General features: G+C 45.6%; 1 protein-coding gene across 1 annotated transcript in view; it reads left to right on the top strand.

Moving 5' to 3' along the window:
- ccdc146 (coiled-coil domain containing 146) overlaps positions 1 to 20620 on the top strand; it is an 87783-nt gene that overhangs the window by 41177 nt on the left and 25986 nt on the right. The window contains exons 10-15 of the mRNA XM_071331890.1: positions 3561 to 3653; positions 4261 to 4431; positions 5817 to 5905; positions 6672 to 6836; positions 7059 to 7134; positions 16011 to 16159. Coding sequence (XP_071187991.1) covers positions 3561 to 3653; positions 4261 to 4431; positions 5817 to 5905; positions 6672 to 6836; positions 7059 to 7134; positions 16011 to 16159 — 743 coding nt within the window. The remainder of the gene's footprint in view (positions 1 to 3560; positions 3654 to 4260; positions 4432 to 5816; positions 5906 to 6671; positions 6837 to 7058; positions 7135 to 16010; positions 16160 to 20620) is intronic.

The raw sequence follows: 20620 nt of genomic DNA, 5'->3' as shown, positions 1-20620 counted from the left end.
TCATATCTGTTTAGAGACATTAATACTAGGAGAGGTTGTTACAGAGGGATGTCAAACAGAGACAGGTCATATCTGTTTAGAGACATTAATACTAGGAGAGGTTGTTGTTTACAGAGGGATGTCAAACAGAGACAGGTCATATCTGTTTAGAGACATTAATACTAGGATAGATTGTTGTTACAGAGGGATGTCAAACAGAGACAGGTCATATCTGTTTAGAGACATTAATACTAGGAGAGGTTGTTGTTTACAGAGGGATGTCAAACAGAGACAGGTCATATCTGTTTAGAGACATTAATACTAGGAGAGGTTGTTGTTTACAGAGGGATGTCAAACAGAGACAGGTCATATCTGTTTAGAGACATTAATACTAGGAGAGGTTGTTGTTTACAGAGGGATGTCAAACAGAGACAGGTCATATCTGTTTAGAGACATTAATACTAGGAGAGGTTGTTACAGAGGGATGTCAAACAGAGACAGGTCATATCTGTTTAGAGACATTAATACTAGGAGAGGTTGTTGTTTACAGAGGGATGTCAAACAGAGACAGGTCATATCTGTTTAGAGACATTAATACTAGGATAGATTGTTGTTACAGAGGGATGTCAAACAGAGACAGGTCATATCTGTTTAGAGACATTAATACTAGGAGAGGTTGTTGTTGTTTACAGAGGGATGTCAAACAGAGACAGGTCATATCTGTTTAGAGACATTAATACTAGGAGAGGTTGTTGTTTACAGAGGGATGTCAAACAGAGACAGGTCATATCTGTTTAGAGACATTAATACTAGGAGAGGTTGTTGTTACAGAGGGATGTCAAACAGAGACAGGTCATATCTGTTTAGAGACATTAATACTAGGAGAGGTTGTTGTTGTTTACAGAGGGATGTCAAACAGAGACAGGTCATATCTGTTTAGAGACATTAATACTAGGAGAGGTTGATGTTGTTTACAGAGGGATGTCAAACAGAGACAGGTCATATCTGTTTAGAGACATTAATACTAGGAGAGGTTGTTGTTTACAGAGGGATGTCAAACAGAGACAGGTCATATCTGTTTAGAGACATTAATACTAGGAGAGGTTGTTGTTTACAGAGGGATGTCAAACAGAGACAGGTCATATCTGTTTAGAGACATTAATACTAGGAGAGGTTGTTGTTTACAGAGGGATGTCAAACAGAGACAGGTCATATCTGTTTAGAGACATTAATACTAGGAGAGATTGTTGTTACAGAGGGATGTCAAACAGAGACAGGTCATATCTGTTTAGAGACATTAATACTAGGAGAGGTTGTTGTTTACAGAGGGATGTCAAACAGAGACAGGTCATATCTGTTTAGAGACATTAATACTAGGAGAGGTTGTTGTTTACAGAGGGATGTCAAACAGAGACAGGTCATATCTGTTTAGAGACATTAATACTAGGAGAGGTTGTTGTTTACAGAGGGATGTCAAACAGAGACAGGTCATATCTGTTTAGAGACATTAATACTAGGAGAGGTTGTTGTTTACAGAGGGATGTCAAACAGAGACAGGTCATATCTGTTTAGAGACATTAATACTAGGAGAGATTGTTGTTTACAGAGGGATGTCAAACAGAGACAGGTCATATCTGTTTAGAGACATTAATACTAGGAGAGGTTGTTGTTTACAGAGGGATGTCAAACAGAGACAGGTCATATCTGTTTAGAGACATTAATACTAGGAGAGGTTGTTGTTTACAGAGGGATGTCAAACAGAGACAGGTCATATCTGTTGAGAGACATTAATACTAGGAGAGGTTGTTGTTTACAGAGGGATGTCAAACAGAGACAGGTCATATCTGTTTAGAGACATTAATACTAGGAGAGGTTGTTGTTTACAGAGGGATGTCAAACAGAGACAGGTCATATCTGTTTAGAGACATTAATACTAGGAGAGGTTGTTACAGAGGGATGTCAAACAGAGACAGGTCATATCTGTTTAGAGACATTAATACTAGGAGAGGTTGTTGTTTACAGAGGGATGTCAAACAGAGACAGGTCATATCTGTTTAGAGACATTAATACTAGGATAGATTGTTGTTACAGAGGGATGTCAAACAGAGACAGGTCATATCTGTTTAGAGACATTAATACTAGGAGAGGTTGTTGTTTACAGAGGGATGTCAAACAGAGACAGGTCATATCTGTTTAGAGACATTAATACTAGGATAGGTTGTTGTTTACAGAGGGATGTCAAACAGAGACAGGTCATATCTGTTTAGAGACATTAATACTAGGAGAGGTTGTTGTTTACGGAGGGATGTCAAACAGAGACAGGTCATATCTGTTTAGAGACATTAATACTAGGAGAGGTTGTTACAGAGGGATGTCAAACAGAGACAGGTCATATCTGTTTAGAGACATTAATACTAGGAGAGGTTGTTGTTTACAGAGGGATGTCAAACAGAGACAGGTCATATCTGTTTAGAGACATTAATACTAGGATAGATTGTTGTTACAGAGGGATGTCAAACAGAGACAGGTCATATCTGTTTAGAGACATTAATACTAGGAGAGGTTGTTGTTTACAGAGGGATGTCAAACAGAGACAGGTCATATCTGTTTAGAGACATTAATACTAGGAGAGGTTGTTGTTTACAGAGGGATGTCAAACAGAGACAGGTCATATCTGTTTAGAGACATTAATACTAGGAGAGGTTGTTGTTTACAGAGGGATGTCAAACAGAGACAGGTCATATCTGTTTAGAGACATTAATACTAGGAGAGGTTGTTACAGAGGGATGTCAAACAGAGACAGGTCATATCTGTTTAGAGACATTAATACTAGGAGAGGTTGTTGTTTACAGAGGGATGTCAAACAGAGACAGGTCATATCTGTTTAGAGACATTAATACTAGGATAGATTGTTGTTACAGAGGGATGTCAAACAGAGACAGGTCATATCTGTTTAGAGACATTAATACTAGGAGAGGTTGTTGTTGTTTACAGAGGGATGTCAAACAGAGACAGGTCATATCTGTTTAGAGACATTAATACTAGGAGAGGTTGTTGTTGTTGTTGTTTACAGAGGGATGTCAAACAGAGACAGGTCATATCTGTTTAGAGACATTAATACTAGGAGAGGTTGTTGTTTACAGAGGGATGTCAAACAGAGACAGGTCATATCTGTTTAGAGACATTAATACTAGGAGAGGTTGTTGTTACAGAGGGATGTTAAACAGAGACAGGTCATATCTGTTTAGAGACATTAATACTAGGAGAGGTTGTTGTTGTTGTTGTTTACAGAGGGATGTCAAACAGAGACAGGTCATATCTGTTTAGAGACATTAATACTAGGAGAGGTTGATGTTACAGAGGGATGTCAAACAGAGACAGGTCATATCTGTTTAGAGACATTAATACTAGGAGAGGTTGTTGTTACAGAGGGATGTTAAACAGAGACAGGTCATATCTGTTTAGAGACATTAATACTAGGAGAGGTTGTTGTTGTTGTTGTTTACAGAGGGATGTCAAACAGAGACAGGTCATATCTGTTTAGAGACATTAATACTAGGAGAGGTTGTTGTTGTTTACAGAGGGATGCCAAACCCAAAAGTGACAGGATTATAAAGACGAGACAGGAGATACAGTTAGAAGTGGACAAGCTGAAGAGAAACTTGATTCATCAGGTAAAAAGCATATGTTTGAATTTGTGTGTTTGTGTGTGTTTTTGATTTGTGTAAGGCATAAACGTGTGTGTGTGTGTGTGTGTGTGTGTGTGTGTGTGTGTGTGTGTGTGTGTGTGTGTGTGTGTGAGTGTGTGGTGTATTTTGATTCATATATGCATTAATGTGTGTGTGTGTGTGTGTGTGTGTGTGTGTGTGTGTGTGTGTGTGTGTGTGTGTGTGTGTGTGTGTGTGTGTGTGTGTGTGTGTGTGTGTGTGTGTGTGTGTGTGTGAGTGTGTGGTGTATTTTGATTCATATATGCATTAATGTGTGTGTGTGTGTGTGTGTGTGTGTGTGTGTGTGTGTGTGTGTGTGTGTGTGTGTGTGTGTGTGTGTGTGTGTGTGTGTGTGTGTGTGGTGTGTGTGTGTGTGTGTGTGTGTGTGTGTGTGTGTGTGTGTGTGTGTGTGTGTGTGTGTGTGTGTGTGTGTGAGTGTGTGGTGTATTTTGATTCATATATGCATTAATGTGTGTGTGTGTGTGTGTGTGTGTGTGTGTGTGTGTGTGTGTGTGTGTGTGTGTGTGTGTGTGTGTGTGTGTGTGTGTGTGTGTGTGTGTGTGTGTGTGTGTAGCAACCAGTAGCTGAGGTGGAGACCCAGCTGATAGAACAGTGTGTGGAACAGGAGAAGGAGCTGATGAGACAGTCTCACAGACACAGAGAGGAGCTCCACACCCTCCGCTGTCTGACTCAGATCAAAGCTGATGAGAGAGAGCAGAAGTCCAGGGACCGCCACAGGGCTGAGGTAAAACACATCACATCACTATAGAACCATCAATGTTCCCTCCCATTTTTTGGGGCAAATTTCAGGTCTGCTGAGCGCGAACTTGAACGTTGTTAAAATTCTGTGCAACTTCCAGCGCGTGTTTACTGTGAACACTGAGGCTGTACCCTCTTTAAGTTACAGTTTTAACAGTGACTATTTAGGCTACTGTGGCTATTTGATCATAATGTCTGTAGACCTACCAGAGTGGCCTACCATCAAAAACAATGGAGAAAATGTATCCCATAACATTTTAACATGGAAATATCTGTTCTATCATTCAGCCGACAGTAGAAGCCAATGTGTGGTGTTCAATGTGGACCTACATTCCATGAGACTTTAGAAAACAACATGCAGGGCTTCACATGAACCTGTTTGACTGAAAATGTTGCTGTGTTATTTGATGCAAGAAACCACTTTACAAAATAAAATGCATTATTATTCCCATACCATTATTACAGAGAATCAGGCAAATTATTCAAGCCTGTCTCAAAATACAACACTGCCCCTTTAAGATAAAAAAAAATCTCTTTACCTGACTGGCTTTTCAAAGATGTCTAGAAATGTACAGGTTTTGTGGTCTTGTAGGAAGCAACCACTCCCCTATTGACGACTACAAATGATCTTGAACTGGGCTAATAACTCACTAACTAGAAAAGGACATGAACTAAATGTGCACACGCTGCTACATGCAGCTCTCGCTTTGATCTCAAAACAAACGCGTCTACTATCGACCGCTCATGTTGTAAACACAGCCCAGTTCAAAGTGAATGGCACAGATCCATATATGGCAATGGTCTATTTGCATATAGACCTGAGATAACACACACAGTCTGAGTTAAGTAACACACAGATTGTGACGTAATATGTCCACAGGTAATCCAAATAACCCGAGCAACAGCGACATGCCTGAGGTAACAGGCCTTTGCTGCAATCATTTACTACAGCTACAGTAATCAGTGAGAGTGTAGCTTCAGCATGACTCTGGTAATGGTTTACATTTACATTTAAGTCATTTAGCAGACGCTCTTATCCAGAGCGACTTACAAATTGGACAAGTCAGTTAAGAACAAATTCTTATTTACAATGACGGCCTAGGAACAGTGGGTTAACTGCCTTGTTCAGGGGCAGAACGACAGATTTGTACATTGTCAGCTCGGGGATTTGAACTTGCAACCTTTCAGTTACTAGACCAACGCTCTAACCACTAGGCTACCCTGCCGCTCCATAGTGACATGTTGATGTTCTCAACAAAACAACAAAACACACTAGCTAAGACTATCTTTCTTGCACATTGGGGAAAGTTGACTCATCAGCTTTTACTAAGAAGATAAGAAAGATCATGTATTATTTTAATGTCTCAACAGCAAAGATACAATCGCATCAAGCAAGAGGTGAGAGGCAAGAGTCTGGTGATCCATGAACTCAAGAAGCAGAACCAGGAGGTCCAGTCCAGGTAGCTCTCCCTCTCTGCTGAATGGAGACCTTAACGCCTAGCCTTAACGCCTAGCCTTAACCCTTAACCTTAACGCCTAGCCTTAACCCTTAATCTGTAACCTTAACGCCTAGCCTTAACCCTTACCTTAACCCATAACTCTAACCCTAACCTTAACCCCTTACCTTAACCCCTTACCTTAACCCCTAACCTTAACCTGTAAACCTAACCCCTAACCCTAACCTTAACCCCTTACCTTAACCCCTAACCTTAACCTGTAAACCTAACCCCTAACCCTAACCCCTTACCTTAACCTACCCTTAACCTGTAAACCTAACCCTAACCTTAACCCCTTACCTTAACCTACCTTAACCTGTAAACCTAACCCTAACCTTAACCCCTTACCTTAACCTACCTTAACCTGTAACCCTAACCTTAACCCCTAACCCTAACACCTTAACCCTTACCTTAACCCATACTCCTAACCTTAACCTGTAACTCTAACCCTAACCCCTAATGCCTAGCCTTAACCCATAACCTTAACCCACAACCCTTACATTAACCCTTACCTTAACCCTAACCTTAACCCCTAATGCACTTCAGTTCAGACATACCTGGAAAATAACGTGTCTGGGTGGCTAAAGATTTGAATGCCTACCTTGATTCATTTTGGTGTCTCCTCGGTGCCAATACAAACTCTCTCTCTCTCTCTCTCTCTCTCTCTCTCTCTCTTTCTCTCTCGCTCTCTCTCTTTTCTTCCCTCTCCTTCTCCCTCCCTGCATCTAAGGCTTGGTGTGTTTGCCAAGCTGTATGACAACATCAAGGGTGATAGGAACAAGTGTATGAACCTGATCCAGATGGCCTCCCAGAGAACAGCTGAGATGAGAGAGAAGTTCAAGATCCTGGACAACGAGATTGAGATCCTCAGAACCAACGCCATCAACAAAGACAAGTGAGAGAGAGAGTACATCCTGTCCTCAAAAGAACATTCAGACATTCACCACCCTGTTTAGATGTAAATTATTAACAGTGTGTGTGTGTGTGTGTGTGTGTGTGTGTGTGTGTGTGTGTGTGTGTGTGTGTGTGTGTGTGTGTGTGTGTGTGTGTGTGTGTGTGTGTGTGTGTGTGTGTGTGTGTGTGTGTGTGTGTGTGTGTGTGTGTGTGTGTTCCTCAGGCTGCTCCAGAAGTCCCGTCTGAAGCACTTCCACAGCCACACCGTCAGAGACAGCCTGAGGAACGACATCTCCAAGGTGATTTATCCTACCTGATTAATCAGGAAATCCTCTTCTCACTCCATCCTCTAGACATAATAGCATCGACCTACCGTACTATAAAGGAAATAGGGTGCCATGCGACTCAGCTCTCTGGGTTATGATGTTCCTCTGTTCTGATCCCATCTCCAAGGTGACCTGGGTTATGATGTTCCTCTGTTCTGATCCCATCTCCAAGGTGACCTGGGTTAGGGTTATGATGTTTCTCTGTTCTGATCCCATCTCCAAGGTGACCTGGGTTAGGGTTATGATGTTCCTCTGTTCTGATCCCATCTCCAAGGTGACCTGATCCCATCTCCAAGGTGACCTGGGTTAGGGTTATGATGTTCCTCTGTTCTGATCCCATCTCCAAGGTGACCTGGGTTAGGGTTATGATGTTCCTCTGTCCTGATCCCATCTCTAAGGTGACCTGGGTTAGGGTTATGATGTTCCTCTGTTCTGATCCCATCTCCAAGGTGACCTGGGTTAGGGTTATGATGTTCCTCTGTTCTGATCCCATCTCCAAGGTGACCTGGGTTAGGGTTATGATGTTCCTCTGTTCTGATCCCATCTCCAAGGTGACCTGGGTTAGGGTTATGATGTTTCTCTGTTCTGATCCCATCTCCAAGGTGACCTGGGTTAGGGTTATGATGTTCCTCTGTTCTGATCCCATCTCCAAGGTGACCTGGGTTAGGGTTATGATGTTCCTCTGTTCTGATCCCATCTCCAAGGTGACCTGGGTTAGGGTTATGATGTTCCTCTGTTCTGATCCCATCTCCAAGGTGACCTGGGTTAGGGTTATGATGTTTCTCTGTTCTGATCCCATCTCCAAGGTGACCTGGGTTAGGGTTATGATGTTCCTCTGTTCTGATCCCATCTCCAAGGTGACCTGGGTTAGGGTTATGATGTTTCTCTGTTCTGATCCCATCTCCAAGGTGACCTGGGTTAGGGTTATGATGTTTCTCTGTTCTGATCCCATCTCCAAGGTGACCTGATCCCATCTCCAAGGTGACCTGGGTTAGGGTTATGATGTTCCTCTGTTCTGATCCCATCTCCAAGGTGACCTGGGTTAGGGTTATGATGTTCCTCTGTCCTGATCCCATCTCCAAGGTGACCTGGGTTAGGGTTATGATGTTCCTCTGTTCTGATCCCATCTCCAAGGTGACCTGGGTTAGGGTTATGATGTTCCTCTGTTCTGATCCCATCTCCAAGGTGACCTGGGTTAGGGTTATGATGTTCCTCTGTTCTGATCCCATCTCCAAGGTGACCTTGGTTAGGGTTATGATGTTTCTCTGTTCTGATCCCATCTCCAAGGTGACATGGGTTAGGGTTATGATGTTCCTCTGTTCTGATCCCATCTCCAAGGTGACCTGGGTTAGGGTTATGATGTTCCTCTGTTCTGATCCCATCTCCAAGGTGACCTGGGTTAGGGTTATGATGTTCCTCTGTTCTGATCCCATCTCCAAGGTGACCTGGGTTAGGGTTATGATGTTTCTCTGTTCTGATCCCATCTCCAAGGTGACCTGGGTTAGGGTTATGATGTTTCTCTGTTCTGACCCCATCTCCAAGGTGACCTGGGTTAGGGTTATGATGTTTCTCTGTTCTGATCCCATCTCCAAGGTGACCTGGGTTAGGGTTATGATGTTTCTCTGTTCTGATCCCATCTCCAAGGTGACCTGGGTTAGGGTTATGATGTTTCTCTGTTCTGATCCCATCTCCAAGGTGACCTGGGTTAGGGTTATGATGTTCCTCTGTTCTGATCCCATCTCCAAGGTGACCTGGGTTAGGGTTATGATGTTTCTCTGTTCTGATCCCATCTCCAAGGTGACCTGGGTTAGGGTTATGATGTTTCTCTGTTCTGATCCCATCTCCAAGGTGACCTGGGTTAGGGTTATGATGTTTCTCTGTTCTGATCCCATCTCCAAGGTGACCTGTGTTAGGGTTATGATGTTTCTCTGTTCTGATCCCATCTCCAAGGTGACCTGGGTTAGGGTTATGATGTTTCTCTGTTCTGATCCCATCTCCAAGGTGACCTGGGTTAGGGTTATGATGTTTCTCTGTTCTGATCCCATCTCCAAGGTGACCTGGGTTAGGGTTATGATGTTCCTCTGTTCTGATCCCATCTCCAAGGTGACCTGGTTAGGGTTATGATGTTTCTCTGTTCTGATTCCATCTCCAAGGTGACCTGGGTTAGTGTTATGATGTTTCTCTGTTCTGATCCCATCTCCAAGGTGACCTGGGTTAGGGTTATGATGTTTCTCTGTTCTGATCCCATCTCCAAGGTGACCTGGGTTAGGGTTATGATGTTCCTCTGTTCTGATCCCATCTCCAAGGTGACCTGGGTTAGGGTTATGATGTTTCTCTGTTCTGATCCCATCTCCAAGGTGACCTGGGTTAGGGTTATGATGTTCCTCTGTTCTGATCCCATCTCCAAGGTGACCTGGGTTAGGGTTATGATGTTTCTCTGTTCTGATCCCATCTCCAAGGTGACCTGGGTTAGGGTTATGATGTTTCTCTGTTCTGATCCCATCTCCAAGGTGACCTGGGTTAGGGTTATGATGTTTCTCTGTTCTGATCCCATCTCCAAGGTGACCTGATCCCATCTCCAAGGTGACCTGGGTTAGGGTTATGATGTTCCTCTGTTCTGATCCCATCTCCAAGGTGACCTGGGTTAGGGTTATGATGTTCCTCTGTCCTGATCCCATCTCCAAGGTGACCTGGGTTAGGGTTATGATGTTCCTCTGTTCTGATCCCATCTCCAAGGTGACCTGGGTTAGGGTTATGATGTTCCTCTGTTCTGATCCCATCTCCAAGGTGACCTGGGTTAGGGTTATGATGTTCCTCTGTTCTGATCCCATCTCCAAGGTGACCTGGGTTAGGGTTATGATGTTTCTCTGTTCTGATCCCATCTCCAAGGTGACATGGGTTAGGGTTATGATGTTCCTCTGTTCTGATCCCATCTCCAAGGTGACCTGGGTTAGGGTTATGATGTTCCTCTGTTCTGATCCCATCTCCAAGGTGACCTGGGTTAGGGTTATGATGTTTCTCTGTTCTGATCCCATCTCCAAGGTGACCTGGGTTAGGGTTATGATGTTTCTCTGTTCTGATCCCATCTCCAAGGTGACCTGGGTTAGGGTTATGATGTTTCTCTGTTCTGATCCCATCTCCAAGGTGACCTGGGTTAGGGTTATGATGTTTCTCTGTTCTGATCCCATCTCCAAGGTGACCTGGGTTAGGGTTATGATGTTTCTCTGTTCTGATTCCATCTCCAAGGTGACCTGGGTTAGGGTTATGATGTTTCTCTGTTCTGATCCCATCTCCAAGGTGACCTGGGTTAGGGTTATGATGTTCCTCTGTTCTGATCCCATCTCCAAGGTGACCTGGGTTAGGGTTATGATGTTCCTCTGTTCTGATCCCATCTCCAAGGTGACCTGGGTTAGGGTTATGATGTTCCTCTGTTCTGATCCCATCTCCAAGGTGACCTGGGTTAGGGTTATGATGTTTCTCTGTTCTGATCCCATCTCCAAGGTGACCTGGGTTAGGGTTATGATGTTCCTCTGTTCTGATCCCATCTCCAAGGTGACCTGGGTTAGGGTTATGATGTTTCTCTGTTCTGATCCCATCTCCAAGGTGACCTGGGTTAGGGTTATGATGTTTCTCTGTTCTGATCCCATCTCCAAGGTGACCTGGGTTAGGGTTATGATGTTTCTCTGTTCTGATCCCATCTCCAAGGTGACCTGATCCCATCTCCAAGGTGACCTGGGTTAGGGTTATGATGTTCCTCTGTTCTGATCCCATCTCCAAGGTGACCTGGGTTAGGGTTATGATGTTCCTCTGTCCTGATCCCATCTCCAAGGTGACCTGGGTTAGGGTTATGATGTTCCTCTGTTCTGATCCCATCTCCAAGGTGACCTGGGTTAGGGTTATGATGTTCCTCTGTTCTGATCCCATCTCCAAGGTGACCTGGGTTAGGGTTATGATGTTCCTCTGTTCTGATCCCATCTCCAAGGTGACCTGGGTTAGGGTTATGATGTTTCTCTGTTCTGATCCCATCTCCAAGGTGACATGGGTTAGGGTTATGATGTTCCTCTGTTCTGATCCCATCTCCAAGGTGACCTGGGTTAGGGTTATGATGTTCCTCTGTTCTGATCCCATCTCCAAGGTGACCTGGGTTAGGGTTATGATGTTTCTCTGTTCTGATCCCATCTCCAAGGTGACCTGGGTTAGGGTTATGATGTTTCTCTGTTCTGATCCCATCTCCAAGGTGACCTGGGTTAGGGTTATGATGTTTCTCTGTTCTGATCCCATCTCCAAGGTGACCTGGGTTAGGGTTATGATGTTTCTCTGTTCTGATCCCATCTCCAAGGTGACCTGGGTTAGGGTTATGATGTTCCTCTGTTCTGATCCCATCTCCAAGGTGACCTGGGTTAGGGTTATGATGTTTCTCTGTTCTGATCCCATCTCCAAGGTGACCTGGGTTAGGGTTATGATGTTCCTCTGTTCTGATCCCATCTACAAGGTGACCTGGGTTAGGATTATGATGTTTCTCTGTTCTGATCCCATCTCCAAGGTGACCTGGGTTAGGGTTATGATGTTTCTCTGTTCTGATCCCATCTCCAAGGTGACCTGGGTTAGGGTTATGATGTTTCTCTGTTCTGATCCCATCTCCAAGGTGACCTGGGTTAGGGTTATGATGTTTCTCTGTTCTGATCCCATCTCCAAGGTGACCTGTGTTAGGGTTATGATGTTTCTCTGTTCTTATCCCATCTCCAAGGTGACCTGGGTTAGGGTTATGATGTTTCTCTGTTCTGATCCCATCTCCAAGGTGACCTGGGTTAGGGTTATGATGTTTCTCTGTTCTGATCCCATCTCCAAGGTGACCTGGGTTAGGGTTATGATGTTCCTCTGTTCTGATCCCATCTCCAAGGTGACCTGGGTTAGGGTTATGATGTTTCTCTGTTCTGATTCCATCTCCAAGGTGACCTGGGTTAGGGTTATGATGTTCCTCTGTTCTGATCCCATCTCCAAGGTGACCTGGGTTAGGGTTATGATGTTCCTCTGTTCTGATCCCATCTCCAAGGTGACCTGGGTTAGGGTTATGATGTTTCTCTGTTCTGATCCCATCTCCAAGGTGACCTGGGTTAGGGTTATGATGTTTCTCTGTTCTGATTCCATCTCCAAGGTGACCTGGGTTAGGGTTATGATGTTTCTCTGTTCTGATCCCATCTCCAAGGTGACCTGGGTTAGGGTTATGATGTTTCTCTGTTCTGATCCCATCTCCAAGGTGACCTGATCCCATCTCCAAGGTGACCTGGGTTAGGGTTATGATGTTCCTCTGTTCTGATCCCATCTCCAAGGTGACCTGGGTTAGGGTTATGATGTTCCTCTGTCCTGATCCCATCTCCAAGGTGACCTGGGTTAGGGTTATGATGTTCCTCTGTTCTGATCCCATCTCCAAGGTGACCTGGGTTAGGGTTATGATGTTCCTCTGTTCTGATCCCATCTCCAAGGTGACCTGGGTTAGGGTTATGATGTTCCTCTGTTCTGATCCCATCTCCAAGGTGACCTGGGTTAGGGTTATGATGTTTCTCTGTTCTGATCCCATCTCCAAGGTGACATGGGTTAGGGTTATGATGTTCCTCTGTTCTGATCCCATCTCCAAGGTGACCTGGGTTAGGGTTATGATGTTCCTCTGTTCTGATCCCATCTCCAAGGTGACCTGGGTTAGGGTTATGATGTTTCTCTGTTCTGATCCCATCTCCAAGGTGACCTGGGTTAGGGTTATGATGTTTCTCTGTTCTGATCCCATCTCCAAGGTGACCTGGGTTAGGGTTATGATGTTTCTCTGTTCTGATCCCATCTCCAAGGTGACCTGGGTTAGGGTTATGATGTTTCTCTGTTCTGATCCCATCTCCAAGGTGACCTGGGTTAGGGTTATGATGTTCCTCTGTTCTGATCCCATCTCCAAGGTGACCTGGGTTAGGGTTATGATGTTTCTCTGTTCTGATCCCATCTCCAAGGTGACCTGGGTTAGGGTTATGATGTTTCTCTGTTCTGATCCCATCTACAAGGTGACCTGGGTTAGGATTATGATGTTTCTCTGTTCTGATCCCATCTCCAAGGTGACCTGGGTTAGGGTTATGATGTTTCTCTGTTCTGATCCCATCTCCAAGGTGACCTGGGTTAGGGTTATGATGTTTCTCTGTTCTGATCCCATCTCCAAGGTGACCTGGGTTAGGGTTATGATGTTTCTCTGTTCTGATCCCATCTCCAAGGTGACCTGTGTTAGGGTTATGATGTTTCTCTGTTCTTATCCCATCTCCAAGGTGACCTGGGTTAGGGTTATGATGTTTCTCTGTTCTGATCCCATCTCCAAGGTGACCTGGGTTAGGGTTATGATGTTTCTCTGTTCTGATCCCATCTCCAAGGTGACCTGGGTTAGGGTTATGATGTTCCTCTGTTCTGATCCCATCTCCAAGGTGACCTGGGTTAGGGTTATGATGTTTCTCTGTTCTGATTCCATCTCCAAGGTGACCTGGGTTAGGGTTATGATGTTCCTCTGTTCTGATCCCATCTCCAAGGTGACCTGGGTTAGGGTTATGATGTTCCTCTGTTCTGATCCCATCTCCAAGGTGACCTGGGTTAGGGTTATGATGTTTCTCTGTTCTGATCCCATCTCCAAGGTGACCTGGGTTAGGGTTATGATGTTTCTCTGTTCTGATTCCATCTCCAAGGTGACCTGGGTTAGGGTTATGATGTTTCTCTGTTCTGATCCCATCTCCAAGGTGACCTGGGTTAGGGTTATGATGTTTCTCTGTTCTGATCCCATCTCCAAGGTGACCTGGGTTAGAGTTATGATGTTCCTCTGTTCTGATCCCATCTCCAAGGTGACCTGGGTTAGGGTTATGATGTTTCTCTGTTCTGATCCCATCTCCAAGGTGACATGGGTTAGGGTTATGATGTTCCTCTGTTCTGATCCCATCTCCAAGGTGACCTGGGTTAGGGTTATGATGTTCCTCTGTTCTGATCCCATCTCCAAGGTGACCTGGGTTAGGGTTATGATGTTCCTCTGTTCTGATCCCATCTCCAAGGTGACCTGGGTTAGGGTTATGATGTTTCTCTGTTCTGATCCCATCTCCAAGGTGACCTGGGTTAGGGTTATGATGTTTCTCTGTTCTGACCCCATCTCCAAGGTGACCTGGGTTAGGGTTATGATGTTTCTCTGTTCTGATCCCATCTCCAAGGTGACCTGGGTTAGGGTTATGATGTTTCTCTGTTCTGATCCCATCTCCAAGGTGACCTGGGTTAGGGTTATGATGTTTCTCTGTTCTGATCCCATCTCCAAGGTGACCTGGGTTAGGGTTATGATGTTTCTCTGTTCTGATCCCATCTCCAAGGTGACCTGGGTTAGGGTTATGATGTTCCTCTGTTCTGATCCCATCTCCAAGGTGACCTGGGTTAGGGTTATGATGTTTCTCTGTTCTGATCCCATCTCCAAGGTGACCTGGGTTAGGGTTATGATGTTTCTCTGTTCTGATCCCATCTCCAAGGTGACCTGGGTTAGGGTTATGATGTTCCTCTGTTCTGATCCCATCTCCAAGGTGACCTGGGTTAGGGTTATGATGTTTCTCTGTTCTGATTCCATCTCCAAGGTGACCTGGGTTAGGGTTATGATGTTCCTCTGTTCTGATCCCATCTCCAAGGTGACCTGGGTTAGGGTTATGATGTTCCTCTGTTCTGATCCCATCTCCAAGGTGACCTGGGTTAGGGTTATGATGTTTCTCTGTTCTGATCCCATCTCCAAGGTGACCTGGGTTAGGGTTATGATGTTTCTCTGTTCTGATTCCATCTCCAAGGTGACCTGGGTTAGGGTTATGATGTTTCTCTGTTCTGATCCCATCTCCAAGGTGACCTGGGTTAGGGTTATGATGTTTCTCTGTTCTGATCCCATCTCCAAGGTGACCTGGGTTAGAGTTATGATGTTCCTCTGTTCTGATCCCATCTCCAAGGTGACCTGGGTTATGGTTATGATGTTTCTCTGTTCTGATCCCATCTCCAAGGTGACCTGGGTTAGGGTTATGATGTTTCTCTGTTCTGATCCCATCTCCAAGGTGACCTGGGTTAGTGTTATGATGTTCCTCTGTTCTGATCCCATCTCCAAGGTGACCTGGGTTAGGGTTATGATGTTCCTCTGTTCTGATCCCATCTCCAAGGTGACCTGGGTTAGGGTCATGATGTTCCTCTTTTCTGATCCCATCTCCAAGGTGACCTGGGTTAGGGTTATGATGTTTCTCTGTTCTGATCCCATCTCCAAGGTGACCTGGGTTAGGGTTATGATGTTCCTCTGTTCTGATCCCATCTCCAAGGTGACCTGGGTTAGGGTTATGATGTTTCTCTGTTCTGATCCCATCTCCAAGGTGACCTGGGTTAGGGTTATGACTTTCCTCTGTTCTGATCCCATCTCCAAGGTGACCTGGGTTAGGGTTATGATGTTTCTCTGTTCTGATCCCATCTCCAAGGTGACCTGGGTTAGGGTTATGATGTTCCTCTGTTCTGATCTCATCTCCAAGGTGACCTGGGTTAGGGTTATGATGTTTCTCTGTTCTGATCCCATCTCCAAGGTGACCTGGGTTAGGGTTATGATGTTCCTCTGTTCTGATCCCATCTCCAAGGTGACCTGGGTTAGGGTTATGATGTTTCTCTGTTCTGATCCCATCTCCAAGGTGACCTGGGTTAGGGTTATGATGTTTCTCTGTTCTGATCCCATCTCCAAGGTGACCTGGGTTAGTGTTATGATGTTCCTCTGTTCTGATCCCATCTCCAAGGTGACCTGGGTTAGGGTTATGATGTTCCTCTGTTCTGATTCCATTTCCAAGGTGACCCAGGTGCTTCATGAGATGAGACAGAAGAGGGAAGAGCAGAAGCTGAACCTGGGCCGGCTGACCCACATGATCAACTACCATGAACAGAACCTGCTACAGATGAGGAAGAGCCACGACAACGCCGTGCAGAGTCGCAATGACAGGTGAGTCTGGTAGTCTGTCTGTTTGTCTGCCTGTCTGTCCGAAGAGGAAGAGCCATGACGCGGCCGTGCAGATCCGCAATGACAGGTGAGTCTGTCTGTTAGATGAGGAAGAGACAAAACACGGCCATGCAGAGCCATAATGACAGGTGAGTCTGTCTGTCTGTTAGATGAGGAAGAGACAAAACACAGCCATGCAGAGCCACAATGACAGGTGAGTCTGCCTGTCTGTTAGATGAGGAAGAGACAGAACACAGCCATGCAGAGCCACAATGACAGGTGAGTCTGCCTGTCTGTTAGATGAGGAAGAGACAAAACACAGCCATGCAGAGCCACAATGACAGGTGAGTCTGTCTGTCTGTTAGATGAGGAAGAGACAAAACACGGCCATGCAGAGCCACAATGACAGGTGAGTCTGTCTGTCTGTCTGTTAGATGAGGAAGAGACAAAACACAGCCATGCAGAGCCACAATGACAGGTGAGTCTGTCTGTCTGTTAGATGAGGAAGAGACAAAACACAGCCATGCAGAGCGGCAATGACAGGTGAGTCTGTCTGTCTGTTAGATGAGGAAGAGACAAAACACAGCCATGCAGAGCCACAATGACAGGTGAGTCTGTCTGTTAGATGAGGAAGAGACAAAACACAGCCATGCAGAGCCACAATGACAGGTGAGTCTGTCTGTTAGATGAGGAAGAGGCAAAACACGGCCATGCAGAGCCACAATGACAGGTGAGTCTGTCTGTCTGTTAGATGAGGAAGAGACAAAACACAGCCATGCAGAGCCACAATGACAGGTGAGTCTGTCTGTCTGTTAGATGAGGAAGAGACAAAACACAGCCATGCAGAGCCACAATGACAGGTGAGTCTGTCTGTTAGATGAGGAAGAGACAAAACACAGCCATGCAGAGCCACAATGACAGGTGAGTCTGTCTGTCTGTTAGATGAGGAAGAGACAAAACACGGCCATGCAGAGCCACAATGACAGGTGAGTCTGTCTGTCAGATGAGGAAGAGACAAAACACGGCCATGCAGAGCCACAATGACAGGTGAGTCTGTCTGTTAGATGAGGAAGAGACAAAACACAGCCATGCAGAGCCACAATGACAGGTGAGTCTGTCTGTTAGATGAGGAAGAGGCAAAACACGGCCATGCAGAGCCACAATGACAGGTGAGTCTGTCTGTCTGTTAGATGAGGAAGAGACAAAACACGGCCATGCAGAGCCACAATGACAGGTGAGTCTGTCTGTTAGATGAGGAAGAGACAAAACACAGCCATGCAGAGCCACAATGACAGGTGAGTCTGTCTGTCTGTTAGATGAGGAAGAGACAAAACACAGCCATGCAGAGCCACAATGACAGGTGAGTCTGTCTGTCTGTTAGATGAGGAAGAGACAAAACACAGCCATGCAGAGCCACAATGACAGGTGAGTCTGTCTGTTAGATGAGGAAGAGACAAAACACAGCCATGCAGAGCCACAATGACAGGTGAGTCTGTCTGTTAGATGAGGAAGAGACAAAACACAGCCATGCAGAGCCACAATGACAGGTGAGTCTGTCTGTCAGATGAGGAATAGACAAAACATGGCCATGCAGAGCCACAATGACAGGTGAGTCTGTCTGTCTGTTAGATGAGGAAGAGACAAAACACAGCCATGCAGAGCGGCAATGACAGGTGAGTCTGTCTGTCTGTTAGATGAGGAAGAGACAAAACACAGCCATGCAGAGCCACAATGACAGGTGAGTCTGTCTGTCTGTTAGATGAGGAAGAGACAAAACACAGCCATGCAGAGCCACAATGACAGGTGAGTCTGTCTGTTAGATGAGGAAGAGACAAAACACAGCCATGCAGAGCCACAATGACAGGTGAGTCTGTCTGTCTGTCAGATAAGGAAGAGACAAAACACAGCCATGCAGAGCCACAATGACAGGTGAGTCTGTCTGTCTGTTAGATGAGGAAGAGACAAAACACAGCCATGCAAAGCGGCAATGACAGGTGAGTCTGTCTGTTAGATGAGGAAGAGACAAAACACAGCCATGCAGAGCCACAATGACAGGTGAGTCTGTCTGTCTGTTAGATGAGGAAGAGACAAAACACAGCCATGCAGAGCCACAATGACAGGTGAGTCTGTCTGTCTGTTAGATGAGGAAGAGACAAAACACGGCCATGCAGAGCCACAATGACAGGTGAGTCTGTCTGTCTGTTAGATGAGGAAGAGACAAAACACGGCCATGCAGAGCCACAATGACAGGTGAGTCTGTCTGTTAGATGAGGAAGAAACAAAACACGTCCATGCAGAGCCACAATGACAGGTGAGTCTGTCTGTCTGTTAGATGAGGAAGAGACAAAACACAGCCATGCAGAGGCACAATGACAGGTGAGTCTGTCTGTCTGTTAGATGAGGAAGAGACAAAACACAGCCATGCAGAGCGGCAATGACAGGTGAGTCTGTCTGTCTGTTAGATGAGGAAGAGACAAAACACGGCCATGCAGAGCCACAATGACAGGTGAGTCTGTCTGTCTGTTAGATGAGGAAGAGACAAAACACGTCCATGCAGAGCCACAATGACAGGTGAGTCTGTCTGTTAGATGAGGAAGAAACAAAACACAGCCATGCAGAGCCACAATGACAGGTGAGTCTGTCTGTCTGTTAGATGAGGAAGAGACAAAACACGGCCATGCAGAGCCACAGTGACAGGTGAGTCTGTCTGTTAGATGAGGAAGAGACAAAACACAGCCATGCAGAGCCACAATGACAGGTGAGTCTGTCTGTCAGATGAGGAAGAGACAAAACATGGCCATGCAGAGCCACAATGACAGGTGAGTCTGTCTGTCTGTTAGATGAGGAAGAGACAAAACACAGCCATGCAGAGCGGCAATGACAGGTGAGTCTGTCTGTCTGTTAGATGAGGAAGAGACAAAACACAGCCATGCAGAGCGGCAATGACAGGTGAGTCTGTCTGTTAGATGAGGAAGAGACAAAACACAGCCATGCAGAGCCACAATGACAGGTGAGTCTGTCTGTCTGTTAGATGAGGAAGAGACAAAACACAGCCATGCAGAGCCACAATGACAGGTGAGTCTGTCTGTCTGTTAGATGAGGAAGAGACAAAACACGGCCATGCAGAGCCACAATGACAGGTGAGTCTGTCTGTTAGATGAGGAAGAAACAAAACACGTCCATGCAGAGCCACAATGACAGGTGAGTCTGTCTGTCTGTTAGATGAGGAAGAGACAAAACACAGCCATGCAGAGCCACAATGACAGGTGAGTCTGTCTGTCTGTTAGATGAGGAAGAGACAAAACACAGCCATGCAGAGCGGCAATGACAGGTGAGTCTGTCTGTCTGTTAGATGAGGAAGAGACAAAACACGGCCATGCAGAGCCACAATGACAGGTGAGTCTGTCTGTCTGTTAGATGAGGAAGAGACAAAACACGTCCATGCAGAGCCACAATGACAGGTGAGTCTGTCTGTTAGATGAGGAAGAAACAAAACACAGCCATGCAGAGCCACAATGACAGGTGAGTCTGTCTGTCTGTTAGATGAGGAAGAGACAAAACACGGCCATGCAGAGCCACAGTGACAGGTGAGTCTGTCTGTTAGATGAGGAAGAGACAAAACACAGCCATGCAGAGCCACAATGACAGGTGAGTCTGTCTGTCAGATGAGGAAGAGACAAAACATGGCCATGCAGAGCCACAATGACAGGTGAGTCTGTCTGTCTGTTAGATGAGGAAGAGACAAAACACAGCCATGCAGAGCGGCAATGACAGGTGAGTCTGTCTGTCTGTCAGATGAGGAAGAGACAAAACACAGCCATGCAGAGCCACAATGACAGGTGAGTCTGTCTGTCTGTTAGATGAGGAAGAGACAAAACACAGCCATGCAGAGCCACAATGACAGGTGAGTCTGTCTGTTAGATGAGGAAGAGACAAAACACAGCCATGCAGAGCCACAATGACAGGTGAGTCTGTCTGTCTGTTAGATGAGGAAGAGACAAAACACGGCCATGCAGAGCCACAGTGACAGGTGAGTCTGTCTGTTAGATGAGGAAGAGACAAAACACAGCCATGCAGAGCCACAATGACAGGTGAGTCTGTCTGTCTGTTAGATGAGGAAGAGACAAAACACAGCCATGCAGAGCCACAATGACAGGTGAGTCTGTCTGTCTGTTAGATGAGGAAGAGACAAAACACGGCCATGCAGAGCCACAATGACAGGTGAGTCTGTCTGTCTGTCTGTTAGATGAGGAAGAGACAAAACACGTCCATGCAGAGCCACAATGACAGGTGAGTCTGTCTGTCTGTTAGATGAGGAAGAGACAAAACACAGCCATGCAGAGCCACAATGACAGGTGAGTCTGTCTGTCTGTTAGATGAGGAAGAGACAAAACACGGCCATGCAGAGCCACAATGACAGGTGAGTCTGTCTGTTAGATGAGGAAGAGACAAAACACAGCCATG

The sequence above is a fragment of the Salvelinus alpinus genome, chromosome 11, assembly GCF_045679555.1.
Source record: "Salvelinus alpinus chromosome 11, SLU_Salpinus.1, whole genome shotgun sequence".
Taxonomy (NCBI): Eukaryota; Metazoa; Chordata; class Actinopteri; order Salmoniformes; family Salmonidae; genus Salvelinus; species Salvelinus alpinus.
The sequence above is the reverse complement of the archived record's forward strand: the minus strand, read 5'-3'. Positions and strand labels throughout refer to the sequence as shown.